The sequence below is a fragment of the Panthera leo genome, chromosome B1 (genome assembly GCF_018350215.1).
Source record: "Panthera leo isolate Ple1 chromosome B1, P.leo_Ple1_pat1.1, whole genome shotgun sequence".
Classification (NCBI taxonomy): Eukaryota; Metazoa; Chordata; class Mammalia; order Carnivora; family Felidae; genus Panthera; species Panthera leo.
Genome location: NC_056682.1, coordinates 138852826 through 138876216, shown reverse-complemented (window position 1 = coordinate 138876216; position 23391 = coordinate 138852826). Strand labels below are relative to the sequence as shown.

The 23391-nt window shown below is 34.2% G+C and overlaps 1 protein-coding gene across 3 annotated transcripts in view; it reads left to right on the top strand.

The window, feature by feature from the left end:
* CFAP299 (cilia and flagella associated protein 299) overlaps positions 1–21577 on the top strand; it is a 615622-nt gene extending 594045 nt beyond the window's left edge. Inside the window, exons 6-7 of one of the 3 annotated variants that reach the window (XM_042936098.1) lie at positions 17833–17861; positions 20334–21577. In XM_042936098.1, coding sequence (XP_042792032.1) covers positions 17833–17861; positions 20334–20418 — 114 coding nt within the window. In that variant the 3' untranslated portion in view covers positions 20419–21577. The other 2 variants (XM_042936099.1, XM_042936100.1) reach the window with 2 other exon arrangements.
* Positions 21578–23391: the final 1814 nt, after the last annotated feature.

The following is a 23391-nucleotide window of genomic DNA, read 5'->3' as shown; positions in this document are numbered from 1 at the left end:
AGAAAACCCATGAGTCAGGCATGGAGTCATTGCAGGTGCAAAACCACAGTTAAGGGATTATTTCTAATTCAAAGGGAGCATGATTTCTTCTGGGTCTCAACAGTTGAACCAGTCGTCAACTCCCATGGCTCCTTCTTAACCATTCTCCACCCCAGCAGATGCTTAGAGTTTCTGAGGCACTGAAATCCCAAAGCAGAGTAAGGGATGTCGAAGTTTATTGGAACATGGAACACAATAGCATGAACAGTGATCAAGGCCATTGGCAAGAGTGGAAAATCTTATGTTGACAATTTCTCAATTGTTTTTACTGGCTGGGATATCTCAGTGTAAAACACAAACAAATGGTAGCCCCAACTTGGTACCCCAGAAAACTACCTCACGAGCACATGACGCTGCTCCAGAGGATAGGTTCTTAATCTTTTGGGAAATACAACTTATTTCAAAAGTCTGACAAATTTCATGTATTTGGCTAAAAAAACAAACAAACAAACAAAAAAAACCACATATGGTCATACACACCAAGTAGCATAATAATAGTTTAGGATATTGAAATCATAAATCTTTTAATGAATTCCACTTAAAAATTGAAGACCTGAGGACTCTCCAAAATACATGGAAGCAGTTGGAAGGGGCTGGTAGAACAAGAGGAGGAGTAGGAAAGGGACAGGAATAACTACCAGGACTCAAGCAGGGAAAGGCCTTTTGAGAGGGGCCTAAATAGGGAAAATGAGTAAGACTTAAATAGGTCTTATCAGTTTTGTGATTAGGACAAATTGCTCAATCTCTCTGAGCACTTTTCTACCTCTATTTTCTCATCTGTAAAATCTATAAAAACAACCGTTTCACAAAGGGTTGTTGTGGAGATTAAATAAGAAAATGTGTTTAATGTGCCAATGAATAGGTGCTCAGTGAATGAATATTGCTTCCTTGTGTATCAACTTAGAAACAGTGGACGTCCTAAAAGAATATCATTTTTCCCTGCAATAGTTCAAACCTGGAAATAATCTATATGCCCATGACTGGGCAATGGTTACATAAATTATGGTACATCAGCTCAGTGAAATAATATACCTGAGTCTTAAAAAAGAATAAAGCTGTATTTAGTGAGGTTGAGGTCCTAGTATGAGTAAATGTTCAAGATACATTAAGTGAAAAAACAAGCTGTAAACCAATGTAAACAATATTCTCTCCTATGAAGTAGTCATAATTTACATAGGAATTTCCCATTTATGGACATTTAGGTTGGTTTCTGTTTTTCTCTCCAAGTTTAAATAACAACTGTCTATTACCAAGTTTCTGATTTAATCTTTAAGATGGATTCTTAACTTGGAAAATGTTTCATGAAAAGATAGATACATATATAGTAAAGCCTTATAGAGATACTGGCAAACTACTTTGCATGAGTCAATATCAGTTTACTAAACTATTGAAGGCTGACCATTCACCATGCCCTATTTATTCTGCATACTTTTTAAGCTTGTTGATTTTATAGTTCACCTTTATTTGGAGTCATTTTCATTTTCTTTTTTATTGTTATTAGGGATGAACATTTTCATATGCATGTTAGCATATTATATTTCTTCTGTAATTGTTATTGTCCTCTACACACTTTTATATAGAGTTTTAGTAAGGTTTTTTTTTTAAATAGAATTTTAAGTATTCTATATATAAAAGGTAGGAAACCTTTGGCTATCATACTTTTTAGTGACATTACATTTTAGTTATCTATTTTTTAACTTAATGGTTTTTTTTTTTACTTTAAACTTTATAAACTTTTTTTTACTTTTTTTATAAAGTTTTTTTACTTTTTTTATAAAGTTTTTTACTTTTTTTATAAAGTTTTTTATAAACTTTACTTTAAACTTTTTTTTTTTTACTTTAAACTTTATAGTTCAAACCATTAATTTCCCTCTCTGATTTCTTCTGCGTTTCTATATTTAAAAAGATTTCTACATTAAGACTGAAACAAATATTGACCTATATTTCCTTCTAGATTAGTTTATGGTTTCCTTGATATGTTGTTTAAATCTGTAATTTTTCTAGGATTTTATGGAGTAATATTGGAATCTTTTTACTTTGTTCCATCAAGTATTATTTCTCAGTAATTTATACCTGTTGACCTTATCCCAATAACTTGTTCTACTTCTATTTTATATTTGGCTAGGAGTCCCATCTCTCTTGGGAACTAGTAATGACCTTCAGGTAGAAGTCTTTTAGCAGCTCCTTACAGTGCTGTGAATTTGAAATCAGAGTTTTTCCTAAGTACTGAATTTTCTCAACCAATGGCATCATTTATTGTTGTTGTATATGTAAAATTGTTTTTAGAACTCTTATTATGTGTTGTTAAGGAATAATTTTTAAAAGAAGGTAGAATCGTGATTCTCATATAGACATAAAATAAACATGTGTCAAAGATTTTTAACTCATTAATTAATGGCGACCAGTAAAATGTTAAGATTGGTGTGAAGAAGAATTCAAAGGGCAGTGATGTAAAAAGGGAATAAGAAATTCTGAAATGAATTTACAAATAGACACAAAACTGGCCTGTCAACATCAATGCAAAAATCAGGTGCATTCTAAGGAACACTACTTTGCATTTATATGGACATGAATTATTTGCATTATTATCAGATTTCTACAACTTACAGGTTTGTAATACCAGTTAAAGATGAGAAAACCTACATGAGTGAGTAGTCATGATAGCTGCTATTTGTTTTTTTCCCATTTCAGAGTCTCTCTCAACTTTTTTCTGACAGTCTCCTTTCCTCTTTTTAGCATAATAAATTCAAAGAATGATTATTCTTATAAAATAAGACTGGTGCCATTAGATTTGCCTGGTTGTTTACATAAATGCAGTGAAAGTGTTATTTTACCATATAGGACACCTTAAGTTTCCTTTGTAAACTCTAAAACCATACAACTTTGAACAAATACTAAATTAAATTGTGTCTGGAAATTTTCATAAGGAATCTCAAATTGGGTTTTTAAAACCCTCTATTATTTGTTGACCTGAGGCTAGGAAACCAAGCCCAAGAAATGCTCTCCACCGTATTTCACCTGAAATACCTATAAATTTGGGTAAATTCCTATTTTCTCAAGGTCCCCCAAATATACTAAGGTTACATCTATTTAATACATAATATTCTTAGACTTTCTAAGCCAAGAAGTAGGCCAGGGCTTTGTAGGCATTGCTTCCATAAGTAAAGTCAAACTTAATCCCTGAAGAATGGCTGTTCCTACCTGATTAAGTGAGCATTATTTTCAAATGCGGCATTGCAGGCAAAACCTTGGTTTTTCCATTTGTACAATTACACCCTGATTAAAAAAAAAAAAAAATTAACAGCTTCTAATGGAACCTATGCAAATAACTAAATGGTCATGGAAAGTAAGTATAAAGTAGGTGTAAAGTTTCGTTTAATTTTTTCTATACTTAGAATCCAATGATGGGAAAGCAAAAATTAGAAAAAAAATTGTCAGAGGATATTTGGACATTTATTAAGATAGGATCATATAATACAGAGTTATATATTTAATTAAATAAACATTTAAAATAATAAAACATTTTAAATAAATATGGACATTAAAATGATTGTAAAGACCTTATTTTTTATAAGTGAGGAATTTTTGTTCTTTGTTCTTTTCTTTCTTTTTCTTAATCAAGAATGTAATAAATTCAATATAAAGCACAGGAAAATATTCTTATAAGATGCAGAATATTTGCTACCTAGAGATGACACAGAAGGTCAAAAAGAAAAAAAAAATCTTTTGTATAGTAGGCAAAGGAATGAACCAGTAAATAAAGAAAGCAAGCCCACCAAGATAAGGCAAGCATTACTAAAATTTTAGTACATTTCATCACTTCTTTACAAACTCAAGGACTATAAACCAAGGCAAGTAAATTTTATCTCCAAATTTTCCCTTTATTTTGATTTTTCTATCAAAGCAATTCTCAGTGTATCCAGTAGTTCAAAATAATTTTTATATTAATATTAAGATGTTATTTCTGTTAACATTTTAATTCACATTCATCGTTGCTCTCATCAAGTGAATCAGTAAGTATTTTAAAATTTCTCAATTTCAACTTCCAATATGTTGGTTATAACCCACATAAAAGTTCTTTGGAGTCCTCAGTAAGTCTCAAGATTGTATAGGGGTTCTGAAAAGGAGCAAAAAGAAAAAAATAAGGCCTGAAAAACACTACAGCATATATTTATACAGTGTATAAGTATATATAAAACCACTACTATAAAACCTCCTCTATAAGACAAAACTACTTTCTCTTTGGAATACAAAAGCCCATAGACAGTGGTATTAGTCTGTCCCTATTACTCAGTGTAAACTCAATCATTCATATCAATTGAAACTTTTAACCAAAGTAACTTCTATTTCTTCTGTTGTTATTCCTATCAGCTTTATTTGTTGGGGGTTTTTTTTGAAAGGAAATAATAAAATTATGTATTTGTCAATGGCAATATTGTGTGTGTAGAACATCTTTTTTTAATTTAAATTCAAGTTAGTTAATATATAGTGTAAAGTAACTTCTATTTCATAGAGAAAACTAGAGGTAGAAAATTAACAATGGTCTCTCTTCCAAAAGCATTTTAACAGAAAGCCAAGCTTATGTTGCAACTTTTTTCAGCCACATACATACCTTTTTAAAGAGACAAAATGGGAATGTTTCATGAGATATAAGCAAAAGTATATAAATGTAAAATGATGCCTAATAATTAGGCATTAAATGATCAGTATTCTATCTTAGAAATTATCTAGATATCAAATGAATATTCATTATATAATTCAACTTAATAGCAGGCCAAGGTTTTATGTTACCTATAAAGATCTTGGGAATTAATTTCTAGCTGACGTACTAAAAATAAAACCTAATTACCATTGAAATAAAGTTATCAGAATAATGATTTGATTTTGTTGAATACAAATTTACATTTTTCATTATCTTAAATATTGTGTAGGAATAATGTTAGCTTATTTGATCAGTATACCTTAATAAACTTAAGAAAAGCAAACCCAAGCAGAATAGAATGTAAGCTTATATTACACCCAACACTGATAAATCAGACTACAAGATTTTTTTTATACCAAAATCATTAGACTCGTCTAATTTGCCAAAAATTTACCTTAACTGCATGAACTTAAATGTCTGAAACATTTCTGAGTTTCTATAAGAATAACCTTTTACATATAGCATGTATCAAGTATCAAAACTTTGATTTCCTCATTTTCCTGGAATTTTAACATTAGCCACAGGCCAAAAGTAAACAAAAAAATTATCAGTCCATATATCAAAAAGTTGTTTCCTTTCCTGATAAGCACCAGATTCTTAATTTGAGCTCAAAATACACAAGTAGACAAAGAAAATAAAATACTAATAAATCAGATTCTCTGTTGTCTTACATCCAAGAAAGAATAAATCTCTATAATCTATTACTCCATTTACAGAGATCACAAAATTTTGGCCACAAATCCCAATTCTGAATCACTACTGTCACCAGTAGGGAATAATTTATTGATTGTAAAAGTTCCAAAAACAAAAACAAAACACAAAAGTAGTAAAATGGAAAATATGTAAAGAAATAGAGGATCAGCAAAGTGAAAGTTCTGTTACAACAGAGAATTTACCTCTTGGAGCCAAGAAATGCCCTGACTTATGTCATGCATGAGGTACAGCACTCCTCTAACAATACAGGTTCCTCAGCCATCAGGTGAATCCACTGGGCATTGTAGTTTCCGAAATAATTTTTCTTAAAAGGATATAACTCTCATATAAAAATGATATGACTCTCATACAGATATGAAATGAATGTGCCAACTATTTTATTTAATTTACTAATTACAGAAGGAACCAGTAGGAAATTGCAAGCAATTCAGAGGAGAATTCTAAGAGCAAAACATATATAGGGAATAAGAAAAACTGAAGTTAATTTACAAATAGATGCAAAATAGGACTCAATGCAAGGGACTACTTAATTGAATTCTACTGAGTACAATTAATTTGCATCTTTTTAGACAAGAATATTTTGCATTATGTCAAGTTTTCCACATCTTAAAGAGTTGTAAAATAACACAAAAAATAATTAAAGGCAGAAAAAACTTGGCTGGATGAGTCACTCAGGACACCCACTATTTTTATTTGCCCATTTCAGTCTTTACAGTTTTGCTGACTCTACTTAATAAGAGATGGGTCCAATATATTTTTTCTCTAGCACAAGAAATTTGTACCACAAAAACAAGGCAAGACCAAAACTTTCCTCCAGTCCCACATCTAAATGTCTTATCATCTCTTCCTATAAGAAGAAAGAGCAAGTAACTTCATTCTTTTGTGCATTGAATAATATTTTCTAATTGTAGATATTACCAACTCTTTCAGAATCTCTCTCTTCTCTCTTATCAATACCACATTAGTGAATACTCGTTCCCACAGGAGCCCTGTAGAAGCCTGACTATCAGACTATCCTGAATAAGGTAAAAGGAGCAAATCTTTTTTCACAGATTATAATTTGAAGGCGGGGAAAAGCAGTTCAGATAGTTTTTAAAACAGAGCAGAAGCTTTTCATTAAACCCACTATGGTCAGGTACTTCCACTAGTCTGAATCAATTCCAAACTTGAGTTCATTTTTTATTGGATAATCTTTGAAATTAGGATAGGATTCTTTTAGCTTTATTAACTTGTGATCACATGCGTTTACAAAGTCCTTCACTGGAAATTCTACAGAGTTAGTGACCCTTGGGGTTTAGTAGAGTCTAGACAAGCATGAGCCTTGGAGACTGTTTTGACCCTAGATATTTTCAGCAATGTCACAGCCCAGGGACTCAAAGCTTCTGATTGAATTATCACTACTCTCAAGAAAAAGAATCTGAGAGGAAACACGAAAATGTCTCCATGGCCATAGCACTTTTTGTTCTGTTTACTATAACATTGAAGCAAGAAGAAAATTCATTTAATGCCCATCATCTGTATGGACTGGACTGATTGACAATATGATTTATATATTTTAGGTTCCCCCAGGTGACAACTCTACTAGAATCCCTATCCAGACAGACCTCTACATTCAAGCTGTCATTTTTGACCACATTTCCAGAAGAAAGACTTAACTACCAACATGTTAGATGGCCCCCCTAATGGGCTTGCTAAATTTAAATGAATGCTGTAACCAGAAGCAAATTAGAATAATAAATGAGCTCTGTAGCTGGAAGGCAAATTAGACTAATAAAAGTTGATAAAGAAATTAGAAAGAAAACCATAATCTTGACTATCTTTGTGTGGTATAGATATTAATCCCATTTGAGGTGTTTTGTTTTTTTTTTTTTAATTTTTTACCCTAAATACTGAAGCTGACTGCAACAGTTCATGGGAGAGAATCTTCTTGCTACTTTAAAGATATAGTAATTAGTGACTATATTGTAACTCAGATCTTCCAAAACAAAAATGTTCCAGGTCCTACTGTTGCCAAATATAGTGGACCAAAACCCATACCATGTGGCAGTGCTGTCTACTAACTTTGTTGAATATCGATAAGAGGTCTGAAATTGAAGAACAAGAGTAAAAAAATATAAATACAAAGTTTTCAAAAGACCTAAATGAGTAAATAAATTCTGAAATGTCCCATGACATGATGTATAAAATGAATGAAGTGTTTGATATGTTTAGGTGCCTGGACAATATGAACCCCATGACAATGAAATCTAAGAGAAACTGAAAGATTTTAGAGAAGTGAGGACTTGATTAGAGAAAAGCATGCTTTCCTCATGTGCCCTTGCAGGTGGCTTTTGTGCAGAAAAGATATTATTCAGAGGTCACTTGTGGTTTAACAATTAATATTAGTTTCTTCCTCTTCTTTCTATTCTCTTCCCATTCTAAACAACCTAGTACTAAGGCAATCAGCTGGGCCAAGCAAGGTAGAAGTCTGCTCACTATGTCGGAATGGGAAAGCCCAGAGCAGAGTGTCAGAGTTCCAATGGGGTGAGCAAGGTGTATTCAGCAGGAAACTGATGGCCCGACATGAGATGGTAGATCCATTCAGAATGAGTAGAGTGGTGTTAAATTAGAATGGGATATTTTGGGGTGATTTTATCATTTTCAATATATACAACAGATACAGAATGTATGCTAATGTATGTACATATACATCTTCCCTCACTCAGTTCAAAGAGAGGGCCTCAAAGCAACAACACCCTATATGGATGAGCACATATAGTACCCAGATCTTAGTTTGTCACCACCATTTTCTACCAAAAGGAAATAACGATCCTTGGGAAAATGTCCTGGGCTGAGACAGGGAAAATACAAAGGCTAGAATATTTTTTTTGTACCAGAAATCAAAGAAGTTCTTGAAAAATGAAGGGGATTTGTCAAAAGAATAATGAATCCACCTTGGAAACGTTCCCATTGGCCAAACCTGAGAAAGGTTGGGCATCAAAATAATGAAAACAACAGAAAGCAGGAAATTATGAGCCCATAAGGATCCACAGAAAGGAATAAAAGCAAAGTTTGATGAAGAAAAGGATATTTACATAGTATCTCCCACAAAACATGTATTAGTTATAGAGGGAATGATGGAAAAGCCTGGAAGACACCACTTTCAAAAAGTGATCAAAGAGAATGTGTTTAGTAATGAGGCAAACTGAATTTGTTCCCCACCAAATAATATGAACACAGGAACTCCTCATCACTTTTGTAATAATCCTGCCAAATTTACATAACCTGAATATAACCAAGAGAAAACTCAGGAAAAAAAAAAATCTGTGGACATTATGCAAAATAACTGGCCTGAGATCTTCAAGGAGTCAAGTTCTTGAAAACAGAAAACTGAGAAACTGTCTCAGATTGAAGGAAACTAGAGACACGTGATCATCAAATGCAACCCATGATTCTGAATTACATTCTTATCCTATAAAGGGGATTTGGGGACAATTGGTAAAATTCGAATTCTTCTGAAGATGAATAATATAAAATGTAGTAATGTAAAATGTCTATGTCCTACTTTTGATGATTATGTTATGGTTATATGAGAAAATATCCTTGATTTTGGGAAATTACACTAAAGCATTTGGGAGTCAACAGGCATCATGTCAGCAAATTATTTATAAATATTTTGGGGGGAAAAGGTCTTTGTGCTATACTATTTCTGTAATTCTGAGATTATTTTGAAATAAAGTATTTGATTTATTACATTTATAAATTCAAAACTCTAGTTACTTATATTCTAAGTATTTGTATAAATTTTATTGTTCTATCTATAGACAATGAAATTTTTACTGTCATTTTATGAGTTCTTTTATAGTTTAATTAAATTTCTTTAAATATTATAAATTTTATTTGTAATCTCCATTACATTCAATTTTCTAATTATTTCAAAATTTAACTAGCAAATAATCTTTCATATACATATACATAACTCTTGTAAGTTTAATAATTTAAATGTATAAAGACTCATGTTCTCTTAAAAGTTTCAGTATGGTTTGTAAATTTATAAAACTTAATTGAAATCATGTCTAAATTAATTATTCAAAATCACAATTTAAATTGGAGAGTATATGCCAGTGTTTCATAAATGTTTTAACTATTTTAAATATTTTTAAGTATGGGTATTTATAAAATATTTAAAATACTTAATATATTTGCAGACTATTCCTATCATTAATCCCAAGGTTTAAGACTCTAAAAAATCAATTATTTCATCACAAATAATTTTTTACATTAGCTTCTGAACTGAATTTACTTCTAGTAAGTACTGCATGGAGATTTGAGTTGGATTATGGGATGTGTTCATTTGCTAGGGCTGCCTTAACAAAATACCAGAGATTGGGTGGTTGAAACAACATAAATTTATTTTCTTAAATTTCCAGAGACTGGAACGAAGATTAAGGTGTCAGCAGGTTTGATTTATGCTGAGGCCTCTCTCTTTACTTGCAGATGGCATCTTTCTTGCTATTTCTTCTCATGGTCTCATCTGTGCAGGTATCTCTGGTGTCTGTTCACATAGCAAAATTTCGTCTTATGAGAACACCAGATTGGATTAGAGTCCACCCTAATGACCCCATCTTAATTTATCTCTTTCAAAGGCTGTCTCAAAGTACAGTCGCATTCTGAGGGGCTGGGGGATAAGACCTCAACCATGAATTCTGTAGGGCTACGATTCACCCCTTACCTTGGGATGTAGACCAAAAATATCCAGGATATTTTTCTCATGATTAGACCCTTTCAGCCAATGCTAAGCCACGTCTAGACCTCCGAGGGTTCCAATGTCATGCCTTTCAAATGTGGGTTGCCTTGCTGTAAAAGAGCCTTGGATTCACATATTGTTGTACCTGATTTTACAGTCTGCTTTGAGTTTGCAGCATCCACCCAGGTCAACTGAAATTCAGTGAATCTATGTAAGGTTTCATTCTGTTTTTGCATTGTTTTCATATTCTTTCTATCAGCAGAGTCACAACACCTATAAATATTTAAGTGGCATCTGACTGTATCGAGTATATTTCTCATGTCTTATTTTGCTCTGAGGTCACAGTTCTAACGTCAAATTAATGCAATTATTGGAGACTAGAAATTCCCTTCATGGAAGCTCATTAAGGTGACTTAAACCCAGTAAAGAATAGAGAACAATTAGAGAACTGTTATGTTTGAGTACAGGATACACTAAGAAAGTAATTTAACCTGACACTAACAGTGAAATGCAGGGCCAAAGAAAGGGAATATGTGAAATGTATGTGAGAATCAGCAGAAGAGCAGTGCGCCAAAGACACAGGACCAAAGAATGAGCAAGCCGACCAAAAGGAAATGAAACAAGAAATTGAGCAATGCAATAAAAAGTAAAGAGCATTAAGAACCAGACTATTTGGCAAACTGATGATGGTAATTGGCCAAATCACTTTATCTCTCCAGATTCTGGCTCTTGAAGGTCTCTTCAAAATCCAAAACATCTATGATTTCCCTTGCTGTTTTTCTAATCTATTTATAGACTCCCTCAGCTGAATAGAATAGCTTTGTAAGTTAAGTGTAATTTTCTCCAAATGACAGTTTAAGTGTATTATCCAAGACTCTGCTTGCAAGTGACAGAAATCCAATTTGAATCTTTGTTATAAAAACATGGAGGTGTCTCCCAGAGCTAAAGAAAGGAATATGTCTGAATCCTAGGAAAAATCATATAATCATAATCAAAGTTGAAAACTATGGGAACTACTGCTCTATCTCATTATTGTGTTCCTCAGTGCATCATTTTTCTCTTCCAACAGAACTGCCTTTCAACAGACACACAACTTCCTTCCATCTTTCCTTTCCTTTCCTTCCCTTCCCTTCCCTTCCCTCTCCTCTCCTCTCCTCTCCTCTCCTCTCCTCTCCTCTCCTCTCTCCTCCTCTCCTCTCCTCTCCTTCCTCCCTCCTTTCCTTCATTTGTCTCCCTCTTTTCCTCCCTGTCTCCCTCTCTCCCTCCCTCATCCCTTCCCTCCCTTCTCCTCTCTCTTTTCCCCAAGTCCAGAAGCCCAGAGAAGGGACACTTGACCCAGCTTTACTCAGGAGCCCAGCCCCTATTAAAATTTAAAATCTAAAATGGTCAGACTGTACAGAATATATTCCCCACAATTACAGCCACTATGTAACCTTGTGAATGAATGAGAATCTTCAGAAAAGCAGGTAATTCTGGGACACAGCAATCCATCCAGTTGAATGGAGCAGAGAGTGTGGGAGAGAGGAAAGGGAGAAGTCTGGGATGCTCAGGTACTCAATCATAGAGCAGCAATTCATTTCTCCCCTTTTCACTGGTGGTGACAACAGAAGACAAAGCAGCAGTAGCAATAGGATGAATATTCTCTTTGTATGCTTCCTGTTTTATAACACAATTGTCTGGGATAAACAATTACATAATCAAAGCTACCTGATATATGACCGACTTCTTCAATGTTATTGTAGCTCCCAGAATAATATGCTTTCAACCACAGATAGTAACCATAAACTTTCTTAATCTCAAGGAAATTAAAAGGAAATATATACTCATTTGTTTATGAAGGACCAAGTGCGACCCAGATACATTTCTAGGGGCATAACAACAAATAAGTGCTTCCCTCAAGAAATCCATTAGTTTGGAATAAAAAGGAATCTGAGGGATCTTATGATTTTATTGTTCCTGTTGCAGCTGCTATTGTGAATGGATTTTCCCCTCAGCTACCAATAGATTGTTGTAGATGCTACATGAATTGGCCAAGACTTTCTGGAATCATACTGTCATGAGATGCTGCTGCTGATTTATTGGGAATACCACTTGGGAAGTATTGTCCTAAGTATGTTCCATAGCATACTAGTCTTTTAAAAGTATCTTCTTCCAAGAAAAATTCTGTGATTGAAAAAGTGACCTATTATTGACTCTGAGAAGTTCCAAAATAAAGAGATTTCGGTTTGTTTAATCTAAGTTCCCAAATTGTCCACTAATCAACATCCCCCCATTTTCACCATAAAACACCTATTAGTGTCTGTATTACTTGAGGTTTTTTGTTGTTTGCAAGCCACACGCACACAAAAACATCTCACACATTTAAACAGAAAGAAGAATGTACTAGAATCCAACAGAGTTGAAAATCAAGACTCAGGAAAGAAAAATAAAAAGGAATTCTGGAAGTCTAACTAGCACACACTTCCAGTTATAAAGCTGAGTTACAACTACTTCCCAGTCTCTGTCTGTCAGGAGAGCAAACTTAATCAGCCTCAGGAAGGTCAGGTGTCTATCTCTGGATCAATCAGCAGTGGTCAGGTCAGAAGGTAGTCATAACACCTAGAGGTCCATCCCTGTTCCTCAAGGGCCTGTTTCTAGAGAAAGAGGGATTATGAGCTGGGAAGAAATATGTACTATTAAATCTCTTGAAACTAGTACTATAAACACACTTTATTAGAAACCATTAAGTATGATGTTGACTCTTGTTTAATATTAATATTTTAATATTGGATGGAAATATACTCCTATTCCCAATTTTGTTTTGAGACTTAACCAGAAATGGACATCAGTGTTTCCTTCCAAATGAAGTTTTGCCATTAATTGAAATTATTTTTATAAATAAAATAAAATTAGATGATATGCTGCATGTATAAATTTTGAGATACATTCCAGGTAAAAAATTCTTCTTGAGTGGCTTCTTCAATAAACTGTCCAAATTGGTTTACTCATTTATTATTTGAGACTTTTGCAATTCTGTTTATGAAAACGCTTTCTATATATATATATAGTTGTTTTATTTTTCCTTCTTTTCTAATTTATTTATGGACATTGGCTATTGAATTTTATAAATTTTTTTGAAATTAATAGACTTTATTTTCTTAGATGTATTAGATTTACAGAAAATTTGACCTGAAAAATATAGTTTCCATATACCTCCTTTCTCCATACTTAGTTTCCACTGTTATTGGTATCCTGCATTAGTGTGCTATATGAATTACAATTGATTAATCAATATTGAAAAATTACTAACTGGAGTCCATGGTTTACATTAGGGATCACTCTTTGTGTTGTTCAGTTCTATGTGTTTCGATAAATACATACTATTTTGTGTCTACCAGGAGCCCTAAATATCCTCTGTGCCCCCCACTTACTCATCTCTCCCCCTCTACCTCCTTTAATCTCTGACAACCACCTACCTTTTTACTGTCTGTAGTTTTGCCTTTTCCAGAATGTCATTTATGGAATCATACAGCATACAGCCTTTTCAAATTGGCTTCTCTAACTTAGCAATATGCATATAAGTTTCCTCCATTCTTTTGATGACCTGAGAGCTCATGTCTTTTTTATCACTGAAAATATCCCATTGGATGGATGTACCACAGTTTATCAATACACCAATCAAAGGATACCTTAGCTGCTCCCAAGTTTTGACAATTTTGAGTAAAACTTCTATAAGCATCCATGCTCAGGTTTTTGTGTGAACATCGGTTTTCAACTCATTTGAGTAAATATCTAGGAATATGATTGCTGGATCATATGGTTTTAAGACTGTTTAGCTTTGTGAGAAACTGTCAAACTGTCTCCCAAAGTGGCTACACAACCAGCAGTGAATGACAGCTCCTATTGTCCTACATACTTCACAACATTTGGTGTTGTCAGTGTTTTGAAATTTAGCCATTGTACTTGGTGTGTAATGTTATCTTATTGTTGTTTTAATCTGAAATTCCCTAACAACATCTGATGTCGAGCATCTTTTCACATGCTTATTTTCCATCTGTATATCTTTTTGGTAAACTATCTGTTCAGATATTTTGCACAGTTTTTTTTTATTGTCTTTTTTTAATTTATTTTTTTATTTATATTTTATTTAGTTAACATATAGTGCAATATTTGTTTCAGAAGTAGAATTCAGTAATTCATCACTTACGTACAACACCCAGAGCTCATCACAAGTGCCCTCCTTAGTACCCATCACCCATTTAGCCCATCCCCCACCCGCCAACTTCCATCAGCCCTCAGTTTGTTCTCTATCTTTAAGAGTCTTTTGTGGTTTATTTCCCTCTCTTCTCTTTTTCCCCCTGTTTTCTTATTATCGAGTTTTAAGAGTTCCTTATAAATTATGGACACGAGGCCTTTATCAGATATTTGTTCTGCATATATTTCTTCCCAGTCTATGGCTTCTGTCTTCATTCCCTTAAAGTAATACACTTTTTTAAAAAACACTATCTTTAACAGATTTAAAAAAAAAAAAAAAACAAAGTTAATTTGGATTTTTCCATATTTCAGAAAAGTTTTTATGTAAATATCTGGATTATCTTTTTATTAAAGTTTGACATAACTCTCAACAGTAAAACCACATGGCTCAAAGCTTTTCAGAAGACAAAATTTTGATTACTTTTTATTAGAGAAATAAAAATTACTTTTTATTATTTATTGAGCCAATTTTGAATGTTAAGTTTTTCTCAGAAAAATAATCTACCTCATTGAAATCTTTTCATATGTTTTCATAGAATGGTACAGAATTTATAATATATTCCCTGTGTACTTTTTTGTGATTTTAAAATACCTTTTATCTTAATTATACCTTTTCTCTTAATTATAAGAGATTTGGTTTTAAAGTACCTACCATTTGCTTTTGAATTGATTCAGATTCTGTTTTGCATTAATTTTGTTTCTATTTTTATTTTTCATCAGATCCTTCTTCATGCCTTTTTCAATGCGTGTTTTATTGTTTTTCCCCAAATTTTGAAATGTAATTAGTCATTTATTTTTATTTCTGCTTCTTAAAAATAACAAAACCCGTTAACACAAAATTTTTCCTTCTGAGAACACCGTTGGCCACAATAGACAAATTTTGAGAATTATTGTTCTCATTTTTCTTATTTTATACATATTCCATATTTGCACTATTTGCATTTGCCTCTAGCCTAAAATTTTTGCTGGTTTTTGTTGTAATTTCAAAGTAAACATATTTACTTTTATCTATGCTTTGAGCATGATTTCTAATTTTATTGCATTATTGCCAAAGAACCTTGCCTTTACAGTCCCTATTTTGAGGATTTTATTCTTATTTTCTTGTAACTTAGCTTACAGTTAGCTTTATTTTTTTTTAATTTAATGTTCCACAGATGGTTGAAAAAAACCTGCATGTTATTTATTTTAATATGTGTTTAAGCTTTAATAACATATTATCCAAGACCTGTATTTCTTGTTTTATACATAAATTCATGTATGTATGTACATATGTATGAATGCATGTGTTTTGGACCATCAAAGGCTAACAAAGATATGACCAAGACTTTTTTTTTTTTTTTTTACCAAAAACAGTTTTAATGCTTGTAAATCTAACAATTTTTGCTTAATTGATTTTGAAATTCCTCTTTTGCTATTCTCCATGGGTATTGTCAGCATGGATTGTATCTTTACTAAAGGAAAAGAACCTTCGACTTCCTTTTTCTTAAAACTTGAATCCTATTTTTTTCCTGAAACTCAAAATATCAACCCTGCTTTATTTCTGTTTTTATTTGTCTGATAAACAAGTAGCCATCTCATTACCACTCCCAACATTTTTCAGTGTTTATTAGTGTAATCTGGTGGCATAAAGCTTGGTTATTGTTAATAATATTCATTTAAAATTAAAGTTAGTTTTGTAGCAACATTTATGACAATTATTCTTAGCTCTATTTTTAAAATGTTTCAATATCACCCTCTGTCCTCTTATACCATGAAATCCCAATTAATTCTAATTTTGTGAAGCTTTTTTTTCTTGTTTATTCCTCTTGCTAATTACAAAATTACAGTTGCATTCACATAGGAAATAATTCAAACAGAATTGAAAACATAGATAAAAGTAAAGTTCCTTCCTCACAGGTCAGGGATAGGGTAAGACAAGTGAGATAACTAACACACAATTTAAGGAGACCATCTCAGGCTACTTCCTCAAATTTGTACCTGGGTACCTTATTCACCTCACCCTACGTCCAGCCCTGCTTCCTGATACTTATTCCACTGCAGAAAAGATATTACTGCTGACAGTTTGTTTCTCCAGAAAATTCTGTGAGTGCATGCATGCGTGCACGCATGGATGCATGCATGCGTATGTGGCTTTTTTTTTTTTTTATAATACTTGGATCATCACTCTATGTAGTTCCCTGTTGCTCTACACATAGAATAGGGTCATCCACTTGCTTCAACAAATATTTACTAAGAGCCTATTTAATAGTAAACCTATTGTTTTAGGCATTTAAACAAAATGAAGAGTCAATGGGCGTGAACATATTTCAGTCTTTCTGAAAACTGCATGTTTTTCCAGTGTATGGATGTACCATGATGTTTTCAACCACTCTGGTATCGATGATGTTTAAGTATCTGTTGTCACCAACTATGATTTTGTTAACATTTTTTTCCATGTATTATGTGCAATGAAGCGAACATATATGTAGGAGGAATTCCTGAACACGGAACTGTTGGATCAAAAGGCAGGTGTGTCTAAACATTGAGAGATATTATCCAATTGACATTCCAAAATGTTGCACCAGTTCATAACCCTAAAGTGAACACCAAAGTGCATCTCTCCCCCCCCCCCCATTGGTAATAGGTACTAGCAATCTTTTCAATATCTGATTCTCTGATAGGTAAATATTTGTATTCCATTGCAATTTTAAGTTGTATTTCTTTCATTTGAAGTGAGTTTAAGCTTATTTTTGTATATTTATCTAATACCTTTACTATCTTTTTAGGTTTTGCCTATTAGTTTGATGTTATTTTTTTTATGTTCTTTATTTTCTAATTGATTTGGAAAAGTTTGGGATATACTGAAGAACTCATTTTTTTTTTCTGATATATGTGATGCAAATGTTTTTCCCAGTTTATTGTGATTTGGTTTTCTAGGGTAAGTTTTCTTGTGCAAAAGGACTTAAGTGTTGAGTAGTCAGGTTCAATGGTGCTTTTATTCATAGCTGTTGTACTTCATGACGGAAAGACTTTCCCACTTCAAGATAGTAATTACTTTTAAATTTTCTTCTGACACGATTGTGGTCATTTTTTAGATGTACGTTTTTGTCCATTTGAGATTTACTTTGATATAAAGAATGATACAGAAATTTAATAAAAATTTTTCTCAAGTAAGTATTCATTTGCACCAGTATTTTTCAAAATAATCCATTTTTTCTTGACTAACTTTAAATCCCAAATTTATCATTATAAATTCACTCCTTTTTTTTAGCTTATTTCTGGTGTCTCTATATTATGTATTGCTGGGTCACTGCATGCTTTAATTTCTTTATTCTTAAAGCTTTTAATATATTTAGGGCAAGCTCATCTTCATTCCTTTTTTTTATGGTTGACAATGATTTTTTTTACATCATCTTTAATATAATTTTTCAAATTTCAGGAGCATATAAGGATTAAAAGGCGATTAAGGTAAGAATTTTACTAACACCTGTCACATAGTAAATACTTAATAAATTTTAGCTCTTTAATTAATTCTCCAATAAAGTAAAGTCTATCTAAACCTTGTGCTTGCTACCACAGAAGGTGAAATGTCCATTGTCTCCACTCACTCTGCACTTGGATGTTGCTTGGATTTTCTATTCCCAACTGTTCCTCAACCACACCAGAATGCATGCAGCTGTCCTTAGAGATCATGTCTATAGCGTAGCTCTCCTTCACTGAGGTGAGACTTCCTCATATGCTCATGATGCCAAACACCAAAGGATACCATGACAATTGATATTCCTGGCAGACGGTTTTACCAAAATTATTCCTATCTCTGCCCAAGGGTATTATACATGGGGCCCACAAAAATACCACTATAAGGAGCCCCTCTTCTTCTTTTCCAGTTATTTAGGGGTGCTAGAACAGTGGTAGCCATGTCAGAGAGCAGTGTTTTTTAAATTGTATTCTTCAGAGTCTTAAAGTTATGTTTAAAAGCCTTAAGAGCCATCTCAAAGAGTAATAATAGGAGCCAGTGCTAGTGATGTTCCAAGACTTCTGTGCATTTTCAGCTTTCTGTTTCAAGAAATACTTTATTTGGACAAACGATGACATTATTTTTAAAATAAAGGTGGGTAGGGGGTGCCTGGGTGCTCAATCAGTTAAGCATCCAACTCTTGATTTCAGCTCGGGTCATGGTCTCACGGTTTGTGAGTCGGGGCTCCATGTCGGGCTCTGCACTGACAGCATGGAGCCTGCTTGGGATTCTCGATCTCCCTCTCTCTCTGCCCCTCCCCCATTCACACTGGCGCGCGCTCTCTCTCTCTCTCTCTCTCTCTCTCTTTCAAAATAAATAAATAAACTTTAAAAAGGATAAATAAAGGTGGGAAAGGAGAGGACAATACAGTAGAGAGACCTCTGTCCAATTCTCTAGTTAGTATAGATCAGGGTTTCTCAACATCAGCACTACTGATGTTTGGGGCTGGATAATTCTTTATTGTAGTGGGAATATCCTTGTGAGTCGTAGGATGTTCAGCAATATCCCTGGCCTCTAGCTAGTCGCAGTTCCTCCACAATTATGACAAGTGAAAATGTCTGCCTGAAATCACATGGTTGGCAAACTTGTCACAATGGAGAACTACTGGTATAAGTCAGGCTTTTGTGTAGTGAGGCCATGAGAGTAGATTCATGAACCACCTCCAGATCTGCCTTCAGTTTGACAAGTTTGCTTTTGATGACAAATTATGTTTCTCAACCCATTTCACCAGCCTTTGATCAGTAGTTCCCTCCAGACTCTATTAGGTTTAGTGTTTTAGTGTTTATGGGGTTAGAAAACCTGTGGCAGGTCCTGTTAGTGTGAGAGCATTTAATAGCAGCCTCCTTGAAGACTTTAAATTGTAAGTTACTGGCATAGTAATATGGAACCTATTTATCAGTTAAGGATGATCAGCAAATAAACATAAAGCAATCAAGCAGTGTCTCCTCATTGATGGGTTTCAGCCTCCAGAAGCCCGAGAAGTGGGTACCTGGTCACTGTGATGTTACACTTCATTCAGTCTCTGCTTTTAGTTTTACTTTTCTCTACCTGGTTAGTTTGGACTCTTAATTTCTCTAACATTTCATGTGCTCTATCTGTACACTTTGGAAAATGGATCCATGGATACTACCAGATTTGGCTCTCCCAATCCTTATCACTGATTTTAATATTATCTTATTTTAATAATGACTATTTTTTTTAACGTTTATTTATTTTTGAGACAGATAGAGACAAAGCATGAACGGGGTAGGGTCAGAGAGAGAGGGAGACACAGAATCCGAAACAGGCTCAGAAACTGTGCTGATGGCTCAGAGCCTGACCCGGGGCTCAAACTCACAGACCGCGAGATCATGACCTGAGCCGAAGTCGGCCGCCCAACCGACTGAGCCACCCAGGCGCCCCAATAATGACTATTTTTTTACAGATCACAACTGTCACTTTCTAAGGAAGGATAATATGTCATTTAATTTTGAAGTGGCTTTTAACAACAACAACAAACCCCAACATTTGAAAGATTTCCTTTTCTCAGAAATAATTTCCTGCTGAAGAAATATAAACATTCAGCCAGTAATATGTTGTGGTTACTTCTTTCAGGAAATCAAATAAGTAGGTGTTTGCTAATCTGATTATGTAATAAGTAATGTTTAAAAGTGAAAAATAATTTCTGCCTTTTTTCTTGGCAGTGTATTTATTCCATAGCTGGCATGTAAAAATGAAAAAAAAAAAAATTGCACTAGTCAAAGTTAAAAGATCAGTGAACTTATAAAACAAATTTTTAGTTTTTAACTTGCCAGTTATTTTTATTTTTTATTTTATTTTTTAAATGTTTATTTATTTTTGAGAGGGAGATTTAGAGTACGAATGGGGGAGGGGCAGAGAGAGAGGGAGACAAAATCCCAAGAAGACTCCTCCTCTCAGTGCAGATCCCACAGACCTGCTCAAACTCACAGACCTGGAGATCAAGATCAACCTGAGCCTACATCAACAGTTGGACGCTTAACTGACTAAGCCATCCAGGTGCCCCTAATTTGTCAATTATTTTTAAATTGGTAAGTGTTCCTTTCAAATTATCACTCTAAGAAGCATTAACTGTTATAATGATGAGAAATTCTAGTGTAAGTTCAAAAGTGTACTAAGGAAGCTGAAAACTTAGAAAGTCATATATACATACACTGGGGTGGTAGGGGAAGCAGATCAAGCAAATAAAAAACTTCAAGGGGCTCTTAGAAATGTAAGTAATAAAAACTTATGATTTTGGATACCTGCACCTAAAGACACATTTTCCAAATTATTCTGCAACTGTTATTGCTAACCATAGCTCTGCCCAGCCATAGCTATAAAAATGCAAGCAAGAAGGTACCATATGCCTTCGTTCTCCACCACCATAGATGCCAACACATTCCAGAAACCTTCACTGACCTTAGCCTTAGAAGACCCAACCTCATCTTCTGATATTATACCCCCTGCAGTTTACGTAAGCTCTTTAACTACTCTGAGCTGCTTTTTAGTGGCGTGTCTCTTTCATCACTCTCTGGCTAACGTCACATAGTTTTGAGTATCGTACCAGAGTACCGCACTCTTAGGCTGAGGACTAGTTTGTGAGCCCGCCTTCAGTCATCCCCTTGACGAAGGTCAGCATGCAGCTCATCACACCTGAAGGCCTACATCTGAAACTGTCCTAGAACATGAAGTGCCAGAGAACAAATACTTTTTGCTTAAAGTTTTAAAGTTTGTTTGTTTGTTTGTTTAGACAGAGCGCACAAGTGGGGGAGGGGCAGAGAGAAGAATAGATAGAATCCCAAACAGGCTTCGTGCCATCAGTGTAGATAGAGCCCAGGGAAGGGCTGGAACTCATGAACTGTGAGATCATGACCTGAGCCAAGATTGAAATAGAGAGTTGGGCACTTAACCGACTGAACCACCCAAGTTCCCTGAAAGCAAATACTTTTTAAGCACTTATTATGTGCCAGGCAATCTTCTTACACCCTGATACTGGAGTGGCAAACAATATGGTCAAAATCCCTAACCCCGGGATCTTACCTTCCAGTGAGGAACAGACAACAAACAACAAACAAACAGCCATGAGCAGCATTATTCTCTAATCTTAAGCTGTGCTTCTAAGATTGAGAGACAGCTATAGTATAATATAAAAAGCAATGACTGTGGACTCAGGAGACCTGCATTCATGTGCCATGTTAGCAGAATTATTTTAAGTAAATCATAATTTAATTTTCCAAGCTTCAGCTTCCTCACATGAAGAAGAGGGATAATATCCATCCTTGCTAAATTAACTCATAGAATACCTGAAACAATCCCTTGCAATTAAATATTGAAAGAAGAAAATATTTATAAGGTTAAAGTCATCTTCAAACGATACATTCTTTTTCTAGCACTAATGTCTTTTTCCAGCTGTCGTTTTTATGGATACTGAACAATTCAAAACACCCCAAAGTGCAGAATTCTTCCTATTGCCCAATATAAAACATGTCCTAATGTTCTGTTCATTTCGGTGGAACATCAGTAAGCAATGGCAGAACAGCACAGGCAGAAGGCCAGGGAAGAGGTGACTAAACCCCCAAATTAAATTCAGATGATCCTATCTCCACTGTTAGCATTTTCGAGAGGCAAACCTCAATACCCTGATCTTACATTGAGATAGCAATCGTTGAGATTTTCAAATGTTTCTTTGAAATAAAAGTAACTACTGTTTTAAAATGCCAAAGAAATTGACTAAATCTAGTGAAATTTAGGGCAAAAATATTAAATGCCAAGTCATATTTTTACATATCAGTGTGAAAGCTAAGAACATAAAATAAGAGTATGTTATAAATTATAAGTTGATATGGGAACTGCCAATTTTGCTCCATTAATTGCATTCACTTGACAAGATGCAATCTGTGTTTTTTTAAATTTTTATGATAAACATTATGTAAGGATGTTATATCTAAATTGATGTATCACATAGTCAAGAGAGGTATATGATGTAGTCCCATGTTATAGGGGCCTACATCTTTACCATAGTATTTCTATGCCTCAACTTGTCTCCCAAGATTCAGATGCATGTTTCCAACTTCCTGTTGAATTTTTCTGCCTGAATAATTCACTAGCACATCAAGCTCAACAAATTCAAAATGGAATTCATAATTGTTTTTTTCTTAACCTTGTCTTTCTCCTGACATTTTTATTCCTGTCAATACCCAGGAACTATCACTTCATTTCAGAGATCGTCTATTAAATCTCTGATCCCTGTATCAACACTTTCTTTGTCTCATGTTCTCACTACCACTACCCTAATTCAGTTCTGTACTATCCCTTGCCTAGGCTAGATCAAATGCAGCCTCATTAGTTACTCAGGACAAGTTTCCTCCTGGCGTCGACACATCTACGTTGTGGAAGACAGAATACTGGCCTCCAAAGATGTTCATGTCCTAATCCCCAGAACCTGTGACGGTCACCTGACAAAGCAAAAGGGGACTTTGCAGATGTTATTAAGGCTAAGGGCCCTGAGATAGGGAGATTATCATGGATTTCAACTGAGCCCACCTTAATCATAGATTCTTAAAATGAAGAAATTTTTTGTCATGTGATCAGAGACTAGTCATGTGACTAAATAAAAAGGATCAGAAGGGCATAGTTTTGAAGATGGAACAAGGGGGCCATGAGACAAAGGAATGCAACAAGCCTCTAGAAGTTGGAAAAAGCAAAGACAGGGAAACATTCACCCCTGATGCCTCCAGAAAGGAATGCAGTCCTGCCGACGCTTTGATTTTAGCCCAGCAAGACCTGCCTCAAATTCCGCCTTACATACCTATAATTTGTACTGTTTTAAGCCACTAAGTTTGTGGTTATTTGGTGCAGCAGCAATTGAAAGTGAATATGCATGCGCTGCTAGGTTAATCAATTTAAGAACATCCCTACTCCCTTATTCCAACTCAAGACTTTGTAGCCACCCTTCACCTGCCAAGTATAATTCAAATGACT